We start from the raw sequence: 24,671 nt of genomic DNA on the forward strand, positions 1-24,671 counted from the left end.
ATTATTATTTCAGGTTAGAGGTTGGGGAGTGCTTTGCATCACTCATGGTAGAACAAACGTATATCTTCTGCCCTGAAATTTAGCTTCTGAAATTAGTCTTTCCATCCAAAGAAGTGGAAAAAGAAACAAAGGAAAAAAGATACGGTGAAAAGCAAGACTGCAGTAAGATGCTTTTACCCCATATTTTTGTAATCCTATTGTGGTTTGAAAAATATCACAAGTCTTTATATGCTCTTTCTTTGCTCCTTTTCTGTGGATGCGAAAAGTCTCAATGTATTAAACATGAGCATTTTAAATATACTGTAATTTTTTTTTGGCCACACACTTTTAGGACTCTTTCACTGTATTCAAAAGGTGCCCAATGGTGCTGGGAAGGTGGCTCAGTGGTAGAGCACTTGCCTTGCATGCATGAGGCCCTGGGTTCGATTCCTCAGTACCACATAAGCAGAAAAAGCCAGAAGTGGCGCTGTGGCTGGAGTGGTAGAGCGCTCGCCTGGAGCACTGAGAGGCTCAAGGACAGTGCAGGGCCCTGACTTCAAGTTCCAGAACTGGCAAAAGAAAAAAAAAGGCGCCCAAACGGAAGAAGTTCCTAGTCAGCTGCGCCCTAGGACTATCTAGTCAGTACTGGACACACCTCTTAAATCCGTGAAATCGGATCGACCAGCAAAAGTGCTGAGTCACGATGGCGCGGCAGTTTTTTTTTTCCTTGCTGGAGTTAACCTCGGTGGGCAACTCCAGACCCAAGTCAATCTTGTGGGCCTTCACCGCTGAAAGCCTCAATCCTGCCCCCCTCCCACTTCAGCCAGCCAGAAATGCTGAGTCACGGTGACTCGGCACTTTCCTTGCCCGACTCAAAGTTGGCGGGCAATTCTAGACCACGTCAATCACGCCTCTTTCCCGCCCCCTCTTGCACATCGTAGCCTATCACAACTTAGGAAGGCGTCGTCGCTCCAGGTCTGCTGCTTTGTGCGCATGCTCCGTCGCAAAGGACGGTGGGAAAGGGGCGGGCCTCTAGGGCGGTTCCAAGCCGAAGAAGTTTGGAGCCTTTCCCTTTTGGCGAGCGTCCCGGAGAAGAGTCAGTAAGGTTTACGCAGCTCCCCCCACCCCCCCTTTTTTTTTCTTTTCTTTTTTTTCTTTCTCTTGGGCGCGTTACCGGGAGGGGCAGAGACCGGGTATCTTCTCTAGAAGAGAGGCTCAAGTGCCGGGTGGGGTGGAGCTTCCAGAAACCGAGTCCTGAGTACCGGTTCTGGTTCCTTGGCCTCGCTAGCGCCGCGGGAGGTCCGGCCTCGGTTGCTGGGCGCCTCCAGTCAGCCTGGGGGAGGGGGAAGTTATTTCCTTGTCGTTACTGGAGTTTGAAATCGGACTCTCTGGCCTACAGCTGGGGCTCTTCCTCTTGAGCAATACTTCCAGTCCAGCATTTTGTTGGTTAATTGGAAATGGAGCCTCGCGGGCTTTTCTACCCAGTCTCACTACATACCGCCATCCTCTAGGTCTCGGCCTCCAAAGCAGTTAGGAGTTTCAAAAGTGAGGCGGGGTAGGGGGGGGAGGTCTTGGATTTGTCACAGCTTCCCCACTCCCTCCAGCTGGTGTGGACTCAAGTTATTCCTGCGTCGTAACTGGGCTGCCTTTGATTGGGAAGGGGGTGTGTTTGTAAAGCATTTACTTGGTAACACCAGAGTCAGGAAGCAGTGGTATTTTGTGTTTTGTTTTCTTCAAACATGGAGGTGAGGACGAATTTGCATGGTAGTTCACACGGGTAATCCCAGTACCAGGCACATACACGTACACATATACACTATTATGTATACACACACATATATAAAATACAGTGGGTGTGTGTGAGCAAGAGCTGGGCACTGGTGGCTGTCTCACGCCTGTAATCTTAGCTACTCCAGAGGCTGAGATCTGAGGCTCAAGAGGTAGAGTGTGCTTGCCTTGAGCTGAAGAGTGCAGGGACAGCGCTCAAGCCCACAGTTCAAGCCCCACAACTGACCAAACAAAAGCATAATGAGGGCGCCAGTGGCTGATTTGTAATCCTAGCTGCTCAAGAGGCAGAGATCTAAAGATCAAGGTAGCAAGTCAGGCAGAAAAGTCTGAGGGTTTTGTATAATTAACCAGTAAAAAGTTGAGAAGAGGTGTAGTTCAAATGGTAGAGCACTGTCCTTAAATTGAAACTGCGCCTGTGGCTCATGCGTGCCTGTAATCCTACTTAGGATGCTTAGATCTGAGGATTGAGGTTTGAAGCCAGTCTGGTCAGACTCCCATTGCCCATCAAAACAGTGTACCCTTGAGGGCTGGGAATGTGGCTTAGTGGTAGAGTGCTTACCCAACATGCATGAAGCCCTGGGTTCTATTCCTCAGTTACCACATCAGGAGAAAAGCCAGAAGTGGTGCTGTGGTTCAAGTGGTATAGTGCACCCTTGAGCAAAATCAGCTCAGGTACAGTGCCCAGGCTGAGTTCAAGCCTAGAACTGTTTTAAAAAAAAAAAAAGAAAAGAAAAATAGTGTATCCTTGAGCACAGAACCTCAGGGAGAAGTATCCAGGCCTTCAATTTAAGCCCCAGGACCAGCACAAAAAAAAAAGTGTAAATTTGTTCACCAGTGTTCTAGGAACTCGGGAACTTTGCAGAAAGAAGATCATTAATTTGCAACTGGAGTATTACTTTGCATCAGATACTAAAATGAAAGAACCTCCACTGGAAGATGAGTGTGACAAAGCAATGGCACTACAGCTGGAGCAGCTGGATAAAATTGAGACAGAAAACAGCAATGCTCAGGTAAATATTTAACCTTATTCTAGAATAACACTTCATTACCCATTTAGTACAAAATAATTTATTGGTTAAAAAATATAAATCCTTATCTCCACAGACACACCCCATCCCACTACAAGGTATATGTTGGTTTAGTTTGTTTTTTGACACAGGGTAGTGAGACCCTGGCTTCACACTTTTCTTCCTGATGCTGATGCCTTGGATTTTAGGTATACACTATGGTGCCTTCCAGGTATATTTTTAAGTGCCCAGTGTCTGTAAGGAAGTTATTTGATGGAAGAGAATGTTTGGTAAATGAAATGATTGGTTAATGTTAATAGATATTATAGAGTTGACAATTATTTATAACTTGAAATACAACTAACTACAGCAAGTGCACCTTGTTTATGAATTTAATACATATGGTTTTGACCAGGCGTGGTATATAAAAATTTTAAAATTTTGTACTCCTTAGGCTACTCAGTTGATGCACAGAATTACAATAGTCTTTAAATTGTGTGTTCCTTTTGAATCTTGTATACTATAATTTTTGTTACTGCCTCTATGAAGTAGATGAGTATTTACTTTTTTTGGGGGGGGGGCGGTCCGGTCGTGGGGCCTGAACTCTGGGCCTGGGCGCTGTCCCTCAGCTCTTCAGCTTAAGGCTAATGCTCTACCACTTGAGCCACAGCGCCACTTCCGGCTTTTTTCTTTTTGCTTATGTGGTGCTGAGGAATTGAACCCAGGGCCTCAGGCATGCAAAGCAGGCCCTCAACCACTGAGCCATCTTCCCAGCCCTACTTTTTTTTTTTTTTTTTGCCAATTTTGGGGCTTGAACTCGGTGCCTAGGCACTGTCCCTGAGCTTTTTGTGCTCTAGGTTACCACTCTGCCACTTGAGCCACACCTCCACTTCCAGCTTTTGGGTTGATTAGAGATAAGAATTTCCTCCTGGGGCTGTCTTCAAACAACTGTCCTCAGATTTCATTCTCCTGAGTATAACTAGGATTACAGATGTGGCCTAGTTACTGTTTTTGTTTTTATTTTGGCAGGTCAAGGGGCCTGAACTCTGGGCCTGGGCACTGTCCCTCACCTCTTCAGCTCAAGGCTAGTGCTCTACCACTCGAGCCATAGCATCACTTGTGGCTTTTTCTGCTTATGTGAAGCTGAAGGATGGAACCCAGGGCCTCATGCATGCAAGGCTAGCACTCCACCACTGAGCCACCTTCCCAGCCTGCCTAGTTACTGTTTAAACTCTTAATATTCTTTTTCTTGATTCTTTTTATCCAAGTTAGGTCCCCTCTAGTATTGGGTATTGATTTTAGGGTGTTTTGTTTTGTTTTTGTTTTGTCGGTTGTGGGGTCTGAACTTGTCTTGGGCGCTATCCCTCAGCTCTTCAGCTCAAGGTGAGCTCTACCGCTTGAGCCACAGCACCACTTCTGGTTTTCTAGTGGTTTATTGGAGATAAGAGTCTCATGGACTTTCCTGCCTGGGCTGCCTCAGATCTCAGCCTCCTGAGTAGCTAGGATTACAGGCGTGCACCACTGGCACCCAGCTTTAGGGCGTTTTATTTGGAGGGGAGGAGGTTGGTCATAGGACTTGAACTAGTCCTGGACGGTGTGTGTCCCTGAGCTTTTCGGCTCAGTGTTAATCCTCTACCACTTTGAGTCACAGCTCCACTTCCTTCTCTGGTGATTAATTGAAGATGAGCCTCTTGGATAATCCCAGGCTGGCTTTGAACCAAGATCATCAGATCTCAGCCTCCTGAGTAGCTAGGGTTACAGGTATGGGCCAACAGTTCCCTGTGAATTTGGCCTTTACAAGTTTTTTTTTTTTTTTTTTTAACTGTATTTTTTTTGTCTTTTCTTTTTTGGTACTGGGGATCGAACCCAGGACGTTGCACTTGCTAGGCAAGTGCTTTGCCACTGAGCTACATCCCAGCCCTGGCCTTTACAAGTTTTGATTGATTGATTATTTATTTATTTATTTATTGTTGGTCCTGGGGCCTGAACTCTGGACCTGGGCACTGGCCCTCAGTTCTTCAGCTTAAGGCTAGCCTTCTACCACAGGGCCACTTCCGGCTTTTTCTGCTTATATGATGTTGAATCGAACCCAGGGCCTCATGCATGCAAGGCAAGCACTCTACCACTGAGCCACCTTCCCAGGCCCTCCCCCTTTTTTTATTATCTTGAAGTAGTTTTACATGTCAATTAAGTTTTGATTCTTTAGATACAGCACATACTAAAGAACCTGTTAAAAGTAAACAGCTATTTCTACTGAGGTTAAACCAGAAGCACTGGCATGTACTGGCGGATTAACTATTTGGGAGGATGAGAAACTGGCTTGAGCCCAGAAGTTCTGGACCAGACAAAGCAACATAGATCCCCATCTCTTATTTTGTGTGTGTGATTCACAGTAGAGCAATATAAAGTAGCGTGATTCCCATTGATTTGGAGACACTGGTGAATACTGTGTATCTAGCAGTTAACTTACATTCAAATATACATCAAATTTAGGGGCTGGGAAGGTGGCTCAGTGGTAGAGCGCTTGCCTTGCACGCCAGAGGCCCTGGGTTCGATTCCTCAGCACCACATAAGCAAAAAAAAAAAAACATTCTACAAATATACATCAAATTTAGACTTAGTTGCCATGAAATTGCCTACTGAATCATGTAGCACAATCCAGCAATTCTGAACTAAGGCCTTTTTTTTTTGTTGTTGGTCGTGGGGCTTGAACTCTGGGCTTGGGTGCTGTCCCTGTGCTCTTCAGCTCAAGGTGAGCGCTCTACCGCTTGAGCCACAGCGCCACTTCCGGCTTTTTTCTTTTTTGCATATGTGGTGCTGAGGAATCGAACCCAGGGCCTCATGCATGCAAGGCAAGCGCTCTACCACTGAGCCACCTTCCCAGCCCCCCCCCCCCCCAGGTGTTTTTGAACTGATACTCTTGCCCAGTTCTGGAATCATCACACCCAACTAAATAGCTATTAGTTATTTTTGATTAGAACAAGTAGTAAAAATAAGTATTTCTTATATCAATACTGGCATAAGTCAAGAGACTTTTTTTTTTCCTAATCTACAGCATTTGGCCCCAACAAACCAGACTAAAATTAAAAATAGTCACAAAAAAAACTACCTGACCACCTCAGAAATTGGATTAGATGGAAAACAGGTCAAATTTCCCCCAAATAGGCCAGGTCCAGTTAGCATGATAGCAAATTTCTCTTAATCTATACAGCAAAAGGTAACTTGAAATGGGGAGATATGATTAGCACATTTGTAATCCCACCTATTAAGGGTAATGTAGGAGGATGAGGCCAGTATTAGCTATGTAGCAAGCTTCTATCCTCAAATATAACTTGATGTTAACTCATCAGTTATTTTTCTGTTTGGTCTGCACTTTACAAGGAAAGTAATATTGATGATTATTCATTTGTTTGTTTTTGTTTTGGATTGCTTGATTTTTGTGCCAGTACTAGGGCTTGAACTTTGCTTCAGCTCTTAAGTGGGTTTTTCCACTTAAGACTGGTAATCTACCACTTGAGCTACTCCTCCTTGTTCATTTTTTTGGTTGGTCGTGGGGCTTGAACTAGGCTCCTCTTAAGCTGAAAAGGAGCACTCTACCTCTTGAGCAAGAGGAGCACCATTTCTGGTTTTCTGAGGGTTTATTGGAGATTGAGAGTATCACAGACTTTCCTACCGGGGCTAGCTTTGAACCATAATCCTCAGATCTAAGCCTCCTGAGTAGCTAGGATTACAGGCTTGAGCTACCAGTGCCCATCTTGTTCATTCTTTAACCCTTCTCCGTCTATAAACCCAACCTCTTTTTTACTCATTGAAATATTTTCATGGAATAAAATGTACCCAATTCTAGAATTAAACAGTGTGTGAGTGTGGAATGTTTTTGTGTCCAGCAGTATAGGAATAAAACCAGCACCGGAGCAGAGCTTATATAGTAAGCTAACATAGTTTATTTAACAAACATCATGTAAAGACCCATCAGAAAAATGAGTGGTCTCAGGACCAGAAAACTGATTTAGGTTACTCATTATACCCTTCCTCAGCTCCCTTCAGGAAGTTTGTCTGATCATGACTGGTGTATTTGTTACAGGCAAGACCCACTCTTGGGCAGTGACCACAGGATGGTGCGTTTGGCCTGGCTATCTTGCTTCTTTTTTCCCTCAGAAATATAAAGCTAATTTGCTAGGTGTCTGGGGTTTAAACCTATAATACTAGTTACATAGGAGGCTGAGACATGAGGATTGTGGTTTAAAGCTAGGCTAAGCAGAAAATTCCAGGAGACTTTTTTTTTTTTTTTTTTTTTTGGTGGTCGTGGGGCTTGAACTCTGGGCCTGGGCGCTGTCCCTCAGCTCTTCAGCTCAAGGCGAGCACTCTACCACTTGAGCTACAGCGCCACTTCCGGTTTTCTGGTGGTTTATTGGAGATAGGAGTCTCACGGTTTCTCCTGCCCGGGCTGGCTTTGAACCGCGATCCTCAGATCTCAGCCTCCTGAGTAGCTAGGATTACAGGCGTGAGCCACCAGCCCCCGGCTCCAGGAGACTTTTAACTACCAGAAAAAGCTGAAGTGGAGCTGTGGCTCAAGTAGTAGACTGCAAGCCTTCGGCAGAAAAGCTAAGGGACACCACCCAAAGACCTGAGTTCAAACCCTAGAACTGGCATAAAATGAAGCCAATTAAATGACTAGATTTGTCCTTTCTGACACAAAGTAACTTGATAAAGATCTAAAGTCACATTTTGGTAAATGTGCAAATTGGTGTAATCAGACACAGGACATAAGGAAATGGTAACATGGCTTAATTCATTCAGTTGTACAGTTTATGGAATAATTGCATTTATCACTTTCAATGGAATGACTCATATACTACATTAATCACTTTTTAATTTCTTTTAGGAATCTTGTCAAGCCCACCACCCCAAAACTCAGGAGAGTGAACTGAAAAACACTACATTTTCAGACAATGGTAATAACATTGTTATAGGCTTATCAATAGGATAGGCTTTTTTTTTTTTTTTTTGGTTGGTCGTGGCGCTTGAACTCTGGGCCTGAGCTCTGTCCCAGTGCTCTTCAGCTCAAGGGGAGGAGCACTCTACCACTTGAGCTACAGTGCCACTTCCCGTTTTCTAGTGGTTTATTGCAGATAAGAGTCTCAAGGACTGGCTTTAAACCTGGATCCTCAGATCTCAGCCTCCTGAGTAGCTAGGAGCCACCAGCTCCCGGCTTTTTGTTTTGTTTTGTTACATTTTGCATGTGTATATACTAGTTTTGCAGTTTGAACTCAGGGCCTGGGTGCTGTCCTTGAGATTTTTTGCTCCAGGCTCTACCATTTGAGCCATAGTTGGACTTCTGGCTTTTAGGGTAGTTAATTGGAGATCGGTGTGTCATGGGCTGACTTTGAACTGTCATCCTCAGGTCTCTGCTTCATGTGTAGCTAGGATTAAAGGCCTGAGCTAACAGCACCCAACATGTTCTGCATTTTAAAAGCATCTGTTAGCCAGATTCTATAGTTTATACCTGTAATCCTAGTTACTCAGAAAGCTGAATCCTGTTTTAGAATCAGCTGGGTTAGGAAATCTATGAGATTATTTTGTCCATCCAATCCCAGCAAAAAAAATTACAAGTGGGGGTATGGAACAATGATAGAGCATCAGCCTTGAGCAGAAATGCTAATGGACAGTACCCATGCCCTGAGTTCAAGCCCTAGTAGTGGTCCCCCCCAAAAAAAACAAGAAAATGAATCAATGCTTAGCTATAAGATGAAAATACAAATTTCTTGCACATTTGTTTGTTTGTTTGTTTGTTTATTTATTTGGGTCCGGTTATGGGGCCTGAACTCTGGGCCTGGGCGCTGTCCCTCAGCTCTTCAGCTCAAGGCTAGCTCTCTACCACTTGAGCCACAGTGCCACTTCCAGCTTTTTCTGCTTATGTGGTGCTGAGGAATCGAACCCAGGGCCTCATGCATGCAAGGCAAGCACTCTACCACTGAGCCACCTTCCCAGCCCTTCTTGCACTTTTAATACCTTCACAGTTAACTAAGCTATAAGGTTTCTCTAGCATAATTAAAATTTTGCTTTTTCAACTACAGCTATTCAAGCTTCCTGCTCTGGTTGTAAAAAAATCCTCCAGATGGGGCAAACTGCCTATCAGAGGAAAGGTTCTACTCAGCTTTTCTGTTCTACATTATGCATCACTGAATACATTACATCTGCCAATTCTTCACTTCCTACCAAGAGAACTTGCTCAAACTGCTCAAAGTATGTAATTTTAAATTGTTTTTATTTCATTACATACCTTTGCTTAAAGTCTTGGTTACAATATTCTGTATTTCCATTTTTTCTGAAGTTGTGTTACTTAGAAGCACCTTTGTCTTATTAAGAGGCTTGTAGACAACACAGAAGGAATCCTGTTTGTTTTTTAATGTGATTTCCAAAGTTTATGTTCCTACTCTAATCAAAATTCCCTATAAATGAGATTATTGGTATGATTGTTCTGTTTGCACTGTCACATCTGCCACAAAAATAAGCCTGTATTATGTTAATATGTCTTTCAAGATTACATTTCTTACAATTTATGTTTCTCTCTTTTTGGTCAGTTGTAGAGCCTGAACTCTCTGGGCCTGGGCGCTGTCCCTGAGCTCTTCAGCTCAAGGCTAGCGCACTAACACTTGAGCTACAGCACCACTTCCAATAGGGTTCCTTTTTTCCCACATCTTGCCAACATTCGTTGTTGGAATTTACCCATTGAGGGATTAGAGTCGGTGGCTCATGCCTGTAATCTTAGCTACTTAGGAGGCTGAGATCTGAGGATTGCTGTTCAAAGCCAGTCCAGGTAGTAAAGTGCATGAGACTCTTCAATTAACCACCAGAAAATCGGAAGTGGTAAAGTGGCTCTGTAGCTCAAGTGGTAGAGTGCTAGCCTTGAGCAGAAAAAACAAATCTTGGGGCTGGGAAGGTGGCTCAGTGGTAGAGCACTTGCCTTGCATGTATGAGGCCCTGGGTTCGATTCCTCAGCACCACATGTTCAGGCCCCACGACTGGACCCCCCCAAAAAAAAACAAAAAAAAAACCCCAAAAACTCAAGAATTGTTTGATTTGCTTTTTTTTTTCTTTTTGGTCAGTCATAGGACTTGAACTCTGAGCCTGGTGCTGTCTTTCAGCTCTTCAACTCCAGGCTAGCTTTCTATCACTTGAGCCACTGTGCTACTTTTGGTTTTCTTTTTCTTTTTTGGCCTGGGACTATCCCTCAGTTCTTCAGCTCAAGGCTTGAGCCCTACCACTTGAGCCACAGTGCCACTTCTGGCTTTTTTTTTTTGTTTATGTGGTGCTGAGGAATGGAACCCAGGGCTTCATGAATGCAAGGCAAGCACTCTACCACTGGGCCAACTTCCCAACACTTGTTTTTTGGTTAGTTGTGGGGACTGAACTCTGGGCCTGGGCACTGTCCCTCAGATCTTCAGCTCAAGGCTAGCGCTCTACCACTTGAGCCACTTCCGGCTTTTTCTGGATATGTAGTGCTGAGAAATGGAACCCAAGGCTTCATGCACTCTACCACTGAGCCACCTTCCCATCACCACTTCTGGTTTTCTCAGTGGTTAATTGGAGATAAGAGTCTCATGACCTTTTCTGTTTGGGCTGGCTTTGAACCAGGATCCTCAGGTCTCAGCCTCCTGAGTAACAGGATTAGGAGTGAGCCTTGGGCACCAGTCCTAATTTGTACTTTCTTTATGTCCTGGGATGATGAGCATTTCCTCATATGTTTCTTTTCGTTCTTTTCCTTCTGAGAAGTCTCTTCTTAGCCCCATTGTCCATTTGAGAGTGATTGGTTTATTAGCTTTGGGTGGGGTTGATTTTTTTTTTTTTCCTTTGGGCCTGTTGTGGGGCTTGAACTCTGGGCCATGGCGCTGTCCCTCAGCTCTTCAGCTCAAGGCTAACGCTGTACCACTTGAGCCTTAACACCACTTCCTCTTTTCTGGCGGTTTATTGGCGATAAGTTTCATGGACTTTCCTGCTGGGGCTGGCTTTTGAACCTTGATCATCCTTAGATCTTACTTAGCCTTCTGAGTAGCCAGGATTACAGGCATGAGCCACCAATGCCTGGCAAATTCCTTGTTCTTTTTAAGTCCAAGCTTTCCACTGTAATGTGTCTAGAGGTATTCTCATGTCCTGTCATACTAAGAGTCTGTATACCTCCTGTCAGTAGGTAAGCTTCTCATTTGAGATTGGGGAAGTTTTCTGTAATTCTGTTTTCAATGGTTGGTTTTGAAGTCTTCTCCCTCATCTGTCCCAATAAGGAGTAATTTGATCTTTTTGGCAGAATCTGCCAACTCTTGAATGCTCCTTTGGTATGTAGGTGTTTCAGCCCTGAGGGCTGAGCTCAAGGGCTGGACTCTAGTTTGGAGCACTGCCCATTCTTTGGTCCCACTCTGGATTCCTGGTGCTCCCTGTAGGGCTCAGCTGAAAACTCTTCCTCCCAGGCCAGCAGGAGGTTAAGGCTTCAGGCTTGAGTGTGAGCCTAGGCTGATGAAATGTTTGTGTTGAAGCCCGAGGTTTTGTCCTTTGTTCAAGGTTCACCCAAGCTCAATCTCTGAAATGATGCAATTGCCAGAGGCTAAATTTCCTTGTACAAGCTGAGACTTAGGTAGTCTCTGGGAACGGAGCTCAGAACTTTGTCTCAATTATGCTTCCTCCCCCATCTTTCTATGTCTCAGGCCTTCATCTTTTTTTTGTTTGTTTTGCCAATCCTAGGGCTTGAACTCAGTGCCCACTCACTGTCCTTGAACTTCATTTGCTCAAGGCTATCACTCTACCACTTGAGCCACAGTGCCACTTCTGACTTTTTCTGTTTATGTGGTACTGAGGAATTAAACCCAGGGCTTCATGCATGCTAGGCAAGCACTTTACCACTAGGCCACATCCCAGCCCCTGATACCTATTTTGATGCAAGTTATTATCCTTTAACCTCTTGGTCAATTGTCTATCCTTTCTTTGTTCTGGACTATGTCCTGACAAGGCTGGCCCCTCCGGCCTTTGTATATCAGTTAACAGGTCAATATTTTCTGTAAGGCAACATCTTAAATAGTATTTTTGGTAATTTTGATCTTAGAGTCCTCAGAGTATTTGTGAAATAACTTCTTCCCTAGAATTTACAAACCATACTTGGAAATGTTCTTTTTAAAAAAAATAGATTCCAGATGATGGGGGGGAGAGTGTATTTTTTGTTGTTGGGTCATGGGCTCAATCTGGACCTGGGCCCTATCCCTGAACTCTTCATCTCAAGGCAAGTGTTCCATCACTTGAACCATGTACCACTTCCGGTGGTTGATTGTAGATAAGAGTCTTATGGACTTTCCTGCCTGGGCTGGCTTTGAACCACGATCCTCAGATCTCAGCCTCCTGAGTAGCTAGGATTACAGGTGTGAGCCACCAGCACCCGGCTTTTATATATATATATATATATATATATATTTTTTTTTTTTTTTTTTTTTTTTTTTTTGGTCGGTCCTGGGGCTTGATCTCTAGGCTTGGGCCCTGTCCCTGCGCTCTTCAGCTAAAGGCAAGCACTCTACTGCTTGAGCCACAGTGCCACTTCCAGTTTTCTGGTGGTTAATTAGAGATAAGAGTTTCATGGACTTTCTTGCCTGAAGTGGCTTTGAACCATGATCCTCAGATCTCAGCCTCCTGAATAACTAGGATTACAGGCATGTGACACTGGTACCCGACTACACACACATACACACACACACATACACACACACACACGTACGTTATCTTTTTGTTATCACCATCAACAATTCGTAAAAGTTAGATTATGGGGCTGGGAAGGTGGCTTAGTGGTAGGGTGCTTGCCTTACATGCATGAGGCCCTGGGTTCGATTCCTCAGCACCACATAAGCAGAAAAAGCCAGAGTTGGCGCTGTGGCTCAAGTGGTAGAGCATTAGTCTTGAGCTGAAGAGCTGAGGGACAGCGCCCAGGCCCAGAGTTCAGGCCCCAAGACCAAAAAAAGAAAGTTACATTATCCTTGAAAGTACACATTCCAATATGTTTATAATTCCTATTACAGATAGGAATGGAAATTTTTTTAGGGAGTATGTTATCCAAAGTTACTTGATAGAAGTGATAGTACTGTATATTTAGTTTTCTCTTTCAGGGCTGATGATTTTAACTGTTATGTCAGTGAAACAGCAAGACAAAGTTTCTAGGGGTTAACTATGGTGAAAATGCTTAATGGTATCCTTTTATTTTTAGAGAAATTTTAAACCCAGAAGATGTGATCACTGTCCAGATAGAAGACAATGTTACTGCCAAAAATTACTGCAGCCAATCTTGTTTTTCATCATATGAAGAAAAAAGAAAGCCATGTGTTACCATGTGTACCAATAGAATTTTGGCCAAGTGCAGCATATGTCAAAAGACAGCTATTGTAAGTTATAATTTTTAACATTTACAAAGATTCTGATTATTAATTGCCAAAAAATTTTAATCATGTTTCTTTAATCTTAGATTAAATATGAACTAAAATACCAGAGCATGAAACACAGTCTTTGCAGTAACACCTGCTTTTCAAAGTTTCACTCTGTCAACAATTTCATCATGAACTGTTGTAAGAACTGTGGAGCTTATTGTTATACCAGTTCTAGTCTGTTGCGTCTGTTTCAAATGGAAGGACAGCCTCATAATTTGAGTAATTTGAAGAATATTTCAGCATTTAAGCAGCAGGTATGTTGAAAGATCCAGTTTTCTTTCATTAGTCTGTGAATGCTTCTTGGAAATGTGAGAGTACAGTTTTTAGTGCCATTGGGGAAATTTTTCAGTTGGTAACCTGATTGAATTGGAAGACTTTCTTCTCAACAGTTGTAGCTAGGAATTGATGATAAATGCTGTATGTTGGTTTTCCTAAAGGAAGAAGCCATTACAAACTACAGTTAAAAGCAAGTATAGCTGAGCGCTGGTGGCTCACTCCTGTAATCCTAGCTACTCAGGAGGCTGAGATCTGAGGATCGAGGTTCAAAGCCAGCCCGGGCAGGAAAGTCCATGAGACTCTTATCTCCAATAAACCACTAGAAAACCGAAAGTGGCACTGTGGCTCAAGTGGTAGAGTGCTCGCCTTTAGCTGAAGAGTGCAGGGGACAGCTCCGAAGCCCAGAGTTCAAGCCCCACTACCAACCCCCCCCCAAAAAAAAAGCAAGTATAAGCCAGATGCTGGTGGCTCATACCTGTAATCTTTTAATCTTTGTTATTCAGAAGGCTGAGAATCATAGTTTGCAGCTAACTGGGCCAGGAAACTCTATGAGACTCTTTCATCTCCATACTCGAGAAAGCTGGAAATGGCACTGTGGCTCATGTGTTAGAGCACTAGCCTTGAGCACAAAGAAGCTCAGGAACAACGCCCAGAGTTCAAACCCCAGGTCTGGCCAAAAAAATATAGACAGCAAGAATAATTATAATATACTGTTTATTAGTAAGACCCAAACAAAAAAATGCTATTTTGAATTCAGTAAATTCACTCCTTTGACCTATTTTGAAGATCATCTAGAGGATGGCATGCTTTCCTTGTAGTTGGTTATAGAAAGAAAATGACACAATGAAAAATCTGAAAGTGGAAAAGCTAGACAGGATAGGCAAAAAATTAATGAAAATCTCCATCTCAAAGAGTTGAGTATGCCTGTCATCACATCTGCCTAGGAAGTTATGATAAATAGGCTCAATGGCCCAGGTCCATCTTGACATAAATAGTACATAGTAAAGCTATGTTCGGGGCTCATGCCTATAATCACATCTGCCTAGGAAGTTATGATAAATAGGCTCAATGGCCCAGGTCCATCTTGACATAAATAGTACATAGTAAAGCTATGTTCGGGGCTCATGCCTATAATTCTAGCCACTCGGGAGGCTGAGATCTGAGAATCATAGTTCTAAGCCAGCCCAAGCAGGAAAATCTACGGGACTTTTTCCAATTAACTAGCAAAAAAAGCAGAAATGATACTGGCTTAAGTGGTAGAGTGCTAGACTTAAGTGAAAAAGACATGAGAGCAGCTGGCCCTGAGTTCAAATCCTAGGACCTACACCAAAAAAATAGTTTTAAAAACTTAGAAAAAAAAAGTCTAGGCTGGGAAGTTGGCTCAGTGGTAGAGTGCTTGCCTCACATACATTAGGCCCTAGGTTCGATTCCTCAGCACCACATAAGCAGAAAAAGCCGGAAGTGGCACTGTGGCTCAAGTGGTAGAGCACTAGCCTTGAGCTAAAGAGCTGAGGGACAGCGCCCAGGCCCAGAGTTCAGCCCCCACAACTGACCAAAAAAAAAAAAAAAAGCCTAAGCAGAAAGCTTGTCCCATAAATATAATAAGCCTCTGAGTTTGAACTCCATGGAGATTTCCTTTATCTTCCACAAAAAGGGTAAAATTTACTTCATTATTAATTGTGTTGTTTGGCCTCAGTCATACTTGAGTTTGTTACATGCTAGGACTTAAGAGTATCATTTTTAATCTCTTAAGCAGAAACCAGCCAAAACATTTTGTATGTCATCAAAACCATCTTATGAAGTAATTGAAATTACTAATCACTCCGGGGAGAAAGAGATATTCTGCTCTCTTAATTGTTTATCTGCACACAAAACTGTGGTGGAATCTTCTACAGGTATTGTTTTATTTATTAACTTCAGTTTTACTTAACTATTCATAATGCACGCAGTTCAAGCCCACAGTCATCTTGACTGTGGCTAAGAAGGTACAGAATAATTATGTAGTTTAAGCAAAAAAAAATATGTAAGATTCCCTCAAAGCCAGAAACAGTGTAAAATTTGGTGCTAATGACTTTTATGTCAAAGGAACGTTATTAAGCCACTAGAGATTAAATACTTACATTTAAGAATTATATTAGATTAACACAATCGGATCTACTTTTTTTTTTTTTTTTGGTTGGTCATGGGCTTGAAATCTGGGTCTTGTTGTCCCTCAGCTGTTCATCTCAAGGCATGTGCTCTACCACTTGAGCCACAGCGCACTTCCACATATTTCATTTTAATAGAAGATATATGAGGGGCTGGGAAGGTGGCTCAGTGGTAGAGCACTTGCCTTGCATGCATGAGGCCCTGGGTTCAATTCATCAGCACCACATAAACAAAAAGAAAAAAGCCGGAAGTGGTGCTGTGGCTCAAGTGGTAGAGCGCTAGCCTTGAGCTGAAGAGCTGAGGGATAGTGCCCAGGCCCAGAGTTCAGGCCCCACGACTGACAAAAAATAAAGTCTAAATAATAACATAAAAACATGTATCACTAATTTATTCATATATCTTCTATTTTTTTTTTGGGGGGGGTCCAGTCATGGGGCCTGAACTCTGGGCCTGGGCTCTGTCCCTCAGCTCTTCAGCTCAAGGCTAGTGCTCTACCACTTGAGCCACAGTGCCACTTCTGGCTTTTTCTGCATATGTGGTGCTAAGGAATTGAACTCAGGGCCGGCCTCATGCATGCAAGGCAAGCACTCTACCACTGAGCCACCTTTCCAGCTTATAGACTTAATTTTTTTGTGTATGCCAGTTGTGGGGTGTGAACTCAGGGTCTGGGTGGTATCCCTGAGCTTTTGTACTTAAGGCTAGCATTATTATCACTTTGAGCCACAGCTCCACTTCCAGCTTAAAAAGTTTTAATAGTTTATTGGAGACATAAGTCTCATGGATATTGCTCAGACCTCAGCCTCTTGAGTAGCTGGGATTACAGGCCTGAGCCACCAGCACCTGGCTTAGATTTTTTTTTATGCATTTTATTCTATCATTAGAAATGCTAGGGTTTGGGGCTGGGAAGGTGGCTCAGTGGTAGAGTGCTTGCCTTGCATGCATGAGGCCCTGGGTTTGATTCCTTAGTACCACATAAGCAGAAAAAGCCGGAATTGGCATTGTGGCTCAAGTGGTAGAGTGCTAGCCTTGAGCTGAAGAGCTTAGGGACAGCACCCAGGCCCAGAGTTCAGGCCCCATGACTGACCAAAAAAAAAAAAAGGACTAGGGTTTGAACTTAGTACTTCATACGATAAGTAGACACTTGAAGTCATAACTCCAGCCTACGTAAATATTTAGCTAAATACATTAGTACAGTTTTGTTTTCACTAGTATATATTAACAACCTATTTTAGGGCTTAGGAATCACTTGGTCCATGTTTAGCTTATTCAATACATTGTAATAAGAATGGTTTTGGTAAAAAGATATAATTATTCTGCTTTGTGAAAACAAGACTTTAATTTAGATTTTCATATAAAGTGTAGTATAGTTTGAAATATTTTAATAACAATGATGAAGGACTGAGAATTTAGCCCAGTATGACTATAGTTCTTACTAGTGTACAAGATTCAAATTCTAGTACCAAGTAGGTGTTCTGTCAAAGAGCCTGATAAAGGGTCAGCAGTGCTTACTATATAGACAACCTAGTGAATAATAGTTCCTTTACTGTTGATGTTTATGAACCCTGAAAGAGTTGAAAATGTTACCAAATAGTGTAAAACTACTGAGAAACTATGTGCAGAGACAAAAGTTAACCAATTTAATGTTATTGACTTATTAAGGAATCTTGCTATTTCTAAGCCCAAATAAAAATTTTACCCTTTAAATACCTTAAGATTGTTTATTTTGAAACAAAATAATCAGTGTTGGGGATCATATAACAGGTTTCATAAGAAGCAAGGGAGCCAGGTGCTGGTGGCTCACGCCTGTAGTCCTAGCTACTCAGGAGGCTGACATCTGAGGATTGTGGTTCAAAGCCAGCCCGGGCAGGAAAATACTTGGGACTTTTGTGTGTGTGTGTGTGTGTGTGTGTGTGTGTGTGTCCATTGTGGGCCTTGAACTCCAGGTTGGGCTCTGTCCCTGAGCTCTTCAGCTCAAGGCTTAGCGCTCAATCACTTGAGCCATAGCATTATTTTTGGCCTTTTCTGCTTATATGGTGCTGAGGAGTTGAACCCAGGGCCTCATGCATTCAAAGCGAGCACTCTACCACTGAGTCACCTTCCAAGCCCCTGTGAGACTTATAAGTGTCGCTGTGGATCAAGTTAGAACACTAGCCTTGAGCTGAAGAGCTCAGGGACAGCACCCAGGCCCAGAGTTCAAGCCCTATGACCAACCAAACAAAAAAAAACCAGTAAGGGCCCAATCACTGAATTATAACCGTAGCCCAGTCTAATTTTTAACGTGTTTTCCAATTGGTTCTACCTAGTTTTTAACAAATATTTTTGTTTTTAATCACAAAAGATGTTGCCATGGTGCAAGATGCTGCAACAGATCCTCTTTCTCCAAAGAAAGAATCTATTCCAGTTATAAGCAACATAGTGTCATTAGCAGATACTCCGGTTTCCCAGCCCATCATGAACAGTGATCTCTTAGAAGGTAAAGTTGACATGAAAACATTTGTCATAAACACTGTTTTGTCATACTTTATGAAGGTGTCTATAATAAAATTTCCTGTTCTTTTTTGATAAGGAATGAATTGTAGGGCTGGGAAGGTGGCTCATTGATAGAGTGCTTGCCTCGTATGCATAAGGCCCTGGGTTCAATTCCTCAGCACCACATAAGCAGAAAAAGCTGGAAGTGGTGCTGTGGCGTAGGTGGTAAAGTGCTAGCCTTGAGCTGAAGAGCTGAGGGACAGCGCCCAGGCCCAGAGTTCAAGCCCCAGGACTGGCAAAAAATACAGCAGTTTATAGATTGTAGTATGAGATCTTTAATATATGCTTTAATTTGTTTTGAAGGTACAGATTCTTCAGTTGGGACAAATGAGATCACAGATGTAAGTCTTAAAATTTTTGGCTTTGTTCGCTTTCATGAGTAAATTACATATGTCCATATATAAAAATACTAGCTTCTCAGGAGGTCAAGATCATAGAATCCAGGTTTAGCCAGCCTGGGCAGGAAAATCCATGAGACTCTTATCTCCGGTTAACTACTAAAAAGCCAGAAGTAGAGCTATGACTCAAGTGGTAGAGTGCTAGCCTCGAGCAAATAGGCTCAGAGACAGTGCCTAGGCCCTGAGTTCAAGCCCCAGGACCATTATGCACATTAAGCACAGAAAAGACATAGTCATATTTCTATCCTTCTTAGTGTACTTGTGTTTTAACCAGCAGTTCTAATCATCTATAAGTACTATTTTTCTATAATGTACTATAACATGTACTCATTTAAACATTTAATGCTGAATCTAGATCTAGATTACAAGTCAGTGATAATTAATTATTAATGTTTCACCTTAAAGAAAGCTCTCATATACTTTACTGTGTTAGAATACAGATTTTCAATGTTTCGATAATTTGAAAGCTTATTTTAAAAGCAAGTTTTATCCCTTTTTCCAAAGATCTGTAAGAACTCGCCCAATGAATCAAGTGATGGTGTTGGTAATAGTTTGGAACAGCCAAGCCTTTTACCGTCTTCATCAGTACTCAATCAGCATACAGTTGATTCCAGTACTGAAGTGCAGATAGACAAAGTTTCCAGCCAGGGTCCTACATACACTGGGAAATCTGTGAAAGGAAGTGATGGTCTCTGTCACCCAAAATTTACACCCAAAGTACAAAAAGTTGAAGATAAACCACAAGGTATTAAAAAATCCCGGCGTTTGGATTTCCAGCATTTGGAGAACAGTATTAAAAAAGATGTGCCGTTTTGTTATTTTTGCCATTTATTCTACCAGAAAAATTTTACCTGTAGGGAAGAATCATTTATAACGCAAAGAGCTTGTAATTTGAAAAGACCTCTGGAAAATTTCAGGAAGCATGAAGAAAGTGAAATGCATTTGAAAGCAGTTCAACTTTGGAGGCAATACCAGCTTTGTGATGAAGCTATCCATGATAATTCAAAACAAATTGAAGATAGTCATAAAAAGTACCTAAAGCTTATAATTGAAAATATTTTATTTCTTGGAAAGCAGTGTTTACCACTAAGAGGAAATAGCCAGTCTATTTCATCTGTAAATAAAGGCAATTTTTTAGAATTGTTAGAAATGAGAACGAAAGATAAAAAAGAAATGTTTCAACTTGGGAATTCAGAAGTTGACTTCTATAATAGTACACAGACACAAATAGATATCATTGAAATAATAAAGACTGAAATGTTGCAGGATATTGTGAATGAGATCAATGTCTCTCCTGCTTTTTCAGTAATATGTGATGAGACAACTGGCAGTTCCATTAAAGGACAATTTTCAGTTTGTGTAAGATACGCACAGAAAACATCAATGGCTGTCTTAATTAAGGAACGGTTTTTGGGTTTTGTTGATATTGAAGAGCTGACTGAGACCCACTTACATAAGAATATCAAAACATACCTACAGCAGCTTGGAGTTGACTTGAGTAAAATATCTGGCCAGGCCTATGAAAGTACTACTAATTTGAGGCTAAAATTTAATAAAATGGCTACAGAATTCAAGAAGGAAGAGCCAAGAGCTTTATACATGCATTGTTATGCACATTTTTTTGAGTTTGCAGTAACTGGGTTTTGTAAGGAAATAAAAGAACTTAGAGGTGCTCTAAATACTCTCAGTTCTTTGTTTAACATTATTCATGTATCTGGAGAAATGTTCACAAAGTTTCAAAACATTTGCAAACTTGGTCAAGATAAAACATGCAAGAAACATATGTCACAAACATGTTACATAGTTCATGATGATGTGTTACTATCTGTGATTGATGGTCTTCCAGAGATTATTGAAACACTGGCCTTTATATCATGCCATTCTAACAGAAGTCTGGCTGGTGAATTGAGCGACTTGCTGATATTGATTTCCAAATTTGAATTTATCTTTTGTTTGAAATTTCTTTATCGAGTCCTCAGTGTTACAAGAATTCTTTCCAGAGAGCTGCAAAGTGAAACCATGGACATTTTTTCTTTGTCTTCAAAAATAGAAACAGTTTTGGAATGTTTAACCTCTGAAAGAAGTGATGCATTTTTTAAAATAATCTGGGATGGAGCAGAGGAAATACGTAAAAAAGTAACCAATAAAGGTTTTGAAGTTGAAAAACCTTCACTTCAAAAAAGAAGAAAAATTCAAAAAACTGTAGATCCTGGCAATTCAGATAGTATGCTTTTTTCTACTTCAACAGACGAACAGTATAAAATTAGTATTTATTACCAAGGATTGGATACTGTATTACACAATTTAAAGTTATATTTTTCAGAGTTTGATTATTGCAAAATGAAGCAAATTTCACAGCTATTACTGAAGTGGAATGAGCCATTAAATGAAACAACAGCCAAATATGTTCAAGAATTTTGTAACCTTGATACAGACATTATCCCTGAACTTAGATTTTATCAGCAGTATGCAAAGCTTAACTTCGTCTCACATTCTGATTCCATCAACTTCATCAACTTGGGTTATCTGTTTATTCAGCATGGTCTTTACAATAATATTCCTTCAATCTCCAAGCTGTTACATATTGCTTTATCTTGGCCTATTACCTCACTGAGTGCTGAAAATTTATTTTCTACACTTCCTCGTCTTAAAAGATATTTATTTCATACCATCGGACAAGAGAAGCATAGTGGCCTAGCCCTGATGGCTGTTGAGCAGGAATTAGTAAGTAAATTGATAGAGTCTGAAGGACTCAGTGGAATTGTAGAAAAGTTTATCAGTCAGAAGAAAGGTACATAACACCTGAAGCTGAATTTGTGTTGTCCTAGTGAGGTTTGTAAGTTTGTTGCCTAGACTGGTGTGCATTTTGTGAGCTTAAATAATTATCCCACCTCAGCCTCCTATGTAGTTGAACTGTAGAGTCTCATCAATACTCTAGTCTTGAGATCCTAGTTTTTATTTCAAAATTACGTCTCCTTTTTATTTCCTGTTTTTATTATAATTTTACCTTTTATATTTTTATATCTTTTTTAAGAAAGTATCTTCCCTAGACAATATAGCACAAATTTAATTAAAAAATTCAAAAGTTACAGAATGACAGTGAATTCTCCATTCCTTCTTTAGTACTCAGTTCCACACCTTGAATTTGTATGTTTCTTAAATATATTTAGAGGTACTTGCAGTAATAAGGTAGATTATACAGGGTTTTTTTCTATGTAATGTATAATGGGTGTTACTAAACTTGAAGGTTTTTTGTTCTTGATATTAGGTCTCATGTGTTGCTGAGGCTGACCTTAAACTCAGACTCAATCAGTCTTGCTTCAGCCCCTTGAGTGCTAAGACTAGGCATGATGCACTACTGTGCCCAGATTGTGCTTTGTGTGTGTGTGAGTGAGTGTGTGAGTGTGAGACATGGCTTCATTACTATGTAAACCAGTCATGGACTTAAGCAGTCCTGCCCTAACCTGGAGTGCTGAAACTATAGTGGTACTACTGGGTATCTTTTTTTTCTTCATGTGTGAGACCAAAGTTTCATTTTGTACCTCTAATCTTAAACTTAGGGGCGCAGGCAGACCTTAAGCTCGAGTGCCAAGACTACAGCACTATCATGCCCAGATTGTGGGTTCTTTTTGTGTGTGTGTGTTTATGTGTGTGACAGGGACTTTCAGTATTGCTCAGGCTGACCCACAACTCACTATTACAATATACAAGTTGTGGGGCTTTTGTTTTTCATTTTTATGACAAGGTCTCATTTCCAGCCCAAGCTAGCCTTAAACTCTTAAGCTTAAGCAGTCCTTCCTTAAGCTTGAGTGCTGAGACTGCAGCACTATCGTGCCCAGGTGGTGGGGTTTTTTCTTTTTCTTTCTATGACAAGGCCTTTGTTTTGTGTATAGGCTGCCCTTAAATTCATAGGCTTAGACATGTGTACTATTGGGATGCCCAACTTGGGGGCTCAAGCAGTTCCAGAGGCCTCATATGTGGTGAGACTATATGCACATACTATTACTATTCCCAAATGGTGTGTGTGTGTGTGTTGGGGGGTGGCAGTAACAGGTGTTATTTTTATGACAAGGTCTTGTTTTGCAGCTCAGGCCACCTTTAAATTCCTGGGCTCAAACAGTCCAGCCTCAAGCTCAAGTGCTGAGATTACAGCACTACTATGCCCATATTGTGGGTGTTTTTTTTTCTTTTTCTTTTTCTTTTTGTGTATGACAGGGCCTTGTTATGTTGTCCAGGCTGCTCTCAAACTCACCGTTTAATAACACAGGCATGTATTATGGCCATACCCACTTAGTGTGTGTGATTTTTCTGTTATTTGTTTGTATGAAACAGGGTCTTCTGTTGTCTACACTGGCCTTAAACTAATGGGCTCAAGCAGTCCTACCTTAATCTCTTGGGTGCTGCAACTATAGGCATGTACTACCATACCCAGCTTTTGTACATTCATTGTGGGTAGGGGTTTTTTGGTTGTTGTTGTTAAGTTGGTAACAGGGTCTCATGTAGCCCAGACTGGCCTCAAACTCAGAATCATTAGCCCTGATCTTCCTAATTATCAACATGTACACTTTTCTTTCTGACACTGACAGATTGCTTTCTTTAAGGATTGGCCAATTTATATTCCCAACAAAAATGCAAGAATTAGTGTTTCCTCGTCTTCAGTCTCAGTAGAATTTGGATTGGATTAACTGTCCATTTGGGTCATTTGTATTTATTTGAACTGTTAAATTTCTCATTAATATTATATTTTGGGTGTTTATACTTTTCAACTGGATGATGTTCATGTTATGAAAACCTGACTACTTTTCAAATAACTACAACAGATGGGCCTCTTGTTAAATTTTGTAAAAAAGTTTAAATAAAGGAAATCTGTTCTTTAGAGATTCGTCTGGGCCTTTTTTTAAAAAAAAAAAAACAAAAAACATTTCTCTGGTAACCTTATCCTTTCTGTTTCTCTACCTTTAAGGTGATACAGAGGGATTACCATTTCATAAGTCAGGTAATAAGTTCATTGCACCCCACCCCTTTGCTTTCTCCATTTTTTAGGCCCTACCCATAAATGGTATAATTCTCTTCAATGTCTACTGAGTACCACTGCTGCATTTGTGGTAGCACAGCTCTCCTTTGCCCCCCCCCAACACATAAATGCGCAAATGGGGGAGGGGAGCAAAAATCCATCTCCATTGTTTTTCTTTTGGCTTGGGCACTATCCCTCCCTCAGCTCTTCAGCTCAAGGTGAGTGCTCTACCGCTTGAGCTACATTGCCACTTCCGGTTTTCTAGTGGTTTATTGAAGAGTCTCAGACTTTCCTGCCTGAGCTGGCTATGAACCTCAGCTCCTCAGATCTCAGCCTCCTGAGTAGCTAGGATTACAGCCGAGAGCCACCAGCACCTGGCTCCACCATTGTTTTGGGGCCATTCTTGAACGAGCAGTCCCTAAACTTTTTTCCCCAAAAGTAGTGCTTTGCCACTGAAATATATAGCTCTGCTTAGTTGGAGACGAGTCTCAGCCTACTGCCTGGATTGCCTTTGAACTTTGACCCTCATCTCAACCTTAGAAGCTAAGGTTTGAACCATATCTCTATACTGGTTAGAGCTTGAACAACAAATCCCTAGCCCTTTTTCAAGTAGGATATCCAGTTTGTGCCCAGCTGTAGTGTAGATCCTCATACTATACCTAGAATAATGGGAATGTACCACAATACCTAGCATTTTGTGATGGGATATTGGCCTTGCCATAGGCTGGCCTCACACCAGCATTCTGGTTTTTTTGTTGTTGTTGGCTGTGGGGCTTGAACTCTGGACCTAGGTGCTGTCCCTGAGCTCAAGACGCACTCTTGTCACTTAAGCCACAGCACCAATCCCCACACCAGCATTCTGATCTCTCCCAGGTACCTAGGATTATAGGCATCATCAGTGCCTGGCAGTTCTGTTTTTGTTGTTTGTGGGCTTGAATTCTGGGCTTGGGTGTTGTCCCTGCACTCTTCAGCTCAAGAGCACTCTACCACTTGAGCCACAGCACCACTTCTGTTTTCTAGTGGTTTATTGGAGATAAGTCTCACGGACTTTCCTGCCCAGGTTGGCTTTGAACCGTGA

At 41.7% G+C, this 24,671-nt stretch overlaps 1 protein-coding gene across 4 annotated transcripts; it reads left to right on the forward strand.

Annotated features, from left to right (window-relative positions):
• The first annotated feature begins 1,000 nt into the window (after positions 1–1,000).
• Positions 1,001–23,462, forward strand: Zmym1 (zinc finger MYM-type containing 1). Of its 4 annotated transcripts, none has more exons than XM_070008856.1 (10): positions 1,001–1,079; positions 2,603–2,777; positions 7,660–7,729; positions 8,852–9,020; positions 13,012–13,186; positions 13,267–13,482; positions 15,258–15,399; positions 17,991–18,125; positions 18,485–18,522; positions 19,084–23,462. In XM_070008856.1, exons 2-10 carry the CDS (start codon positions 2,682–2,684, stop codon positions 21,376–21,378), a joined length of 3,336 nt encoding a protein of 1,111 aa, XP_069864957.1. In that variant the 5' UTR covers positions 1,001–1,079; positions 2,603–2,681; the 3' UTR covers positions 21,379–23,462. The 4 variants fall into 4 exon arrangements, with proteins under 4 accessions (XP_069864957.1, XP_069864960.1, XP_069864959.1 ...); XM_070008859.1 differs by having other exon boundaries at positions 1,004–1,084; XM_070008858.1 differs by having other exon boundaries at positions 1,008–1,075.
• Positions 23,463–24,671: the final 1,209 nt, after the last annotated feature.

The sequence above is a fragment of the Dipodomys merriami genome, unplaced genomic scaffold (assembly GCF_024711535.1).
Source record: "Dipodomys merriami isolate MVZ:Mamm:240054 unplaced genomic scaffold, mDipMer1.0.p SCAF_71, whole genome shotgun sequence".
Taxonomy (NCBI): domain Eukaryota; kingdom Metazoa; phylum Chordata; class Mammalia; order Rodentia; family Heteromyidae; genus Dipodomys; species Dipodomys merriami.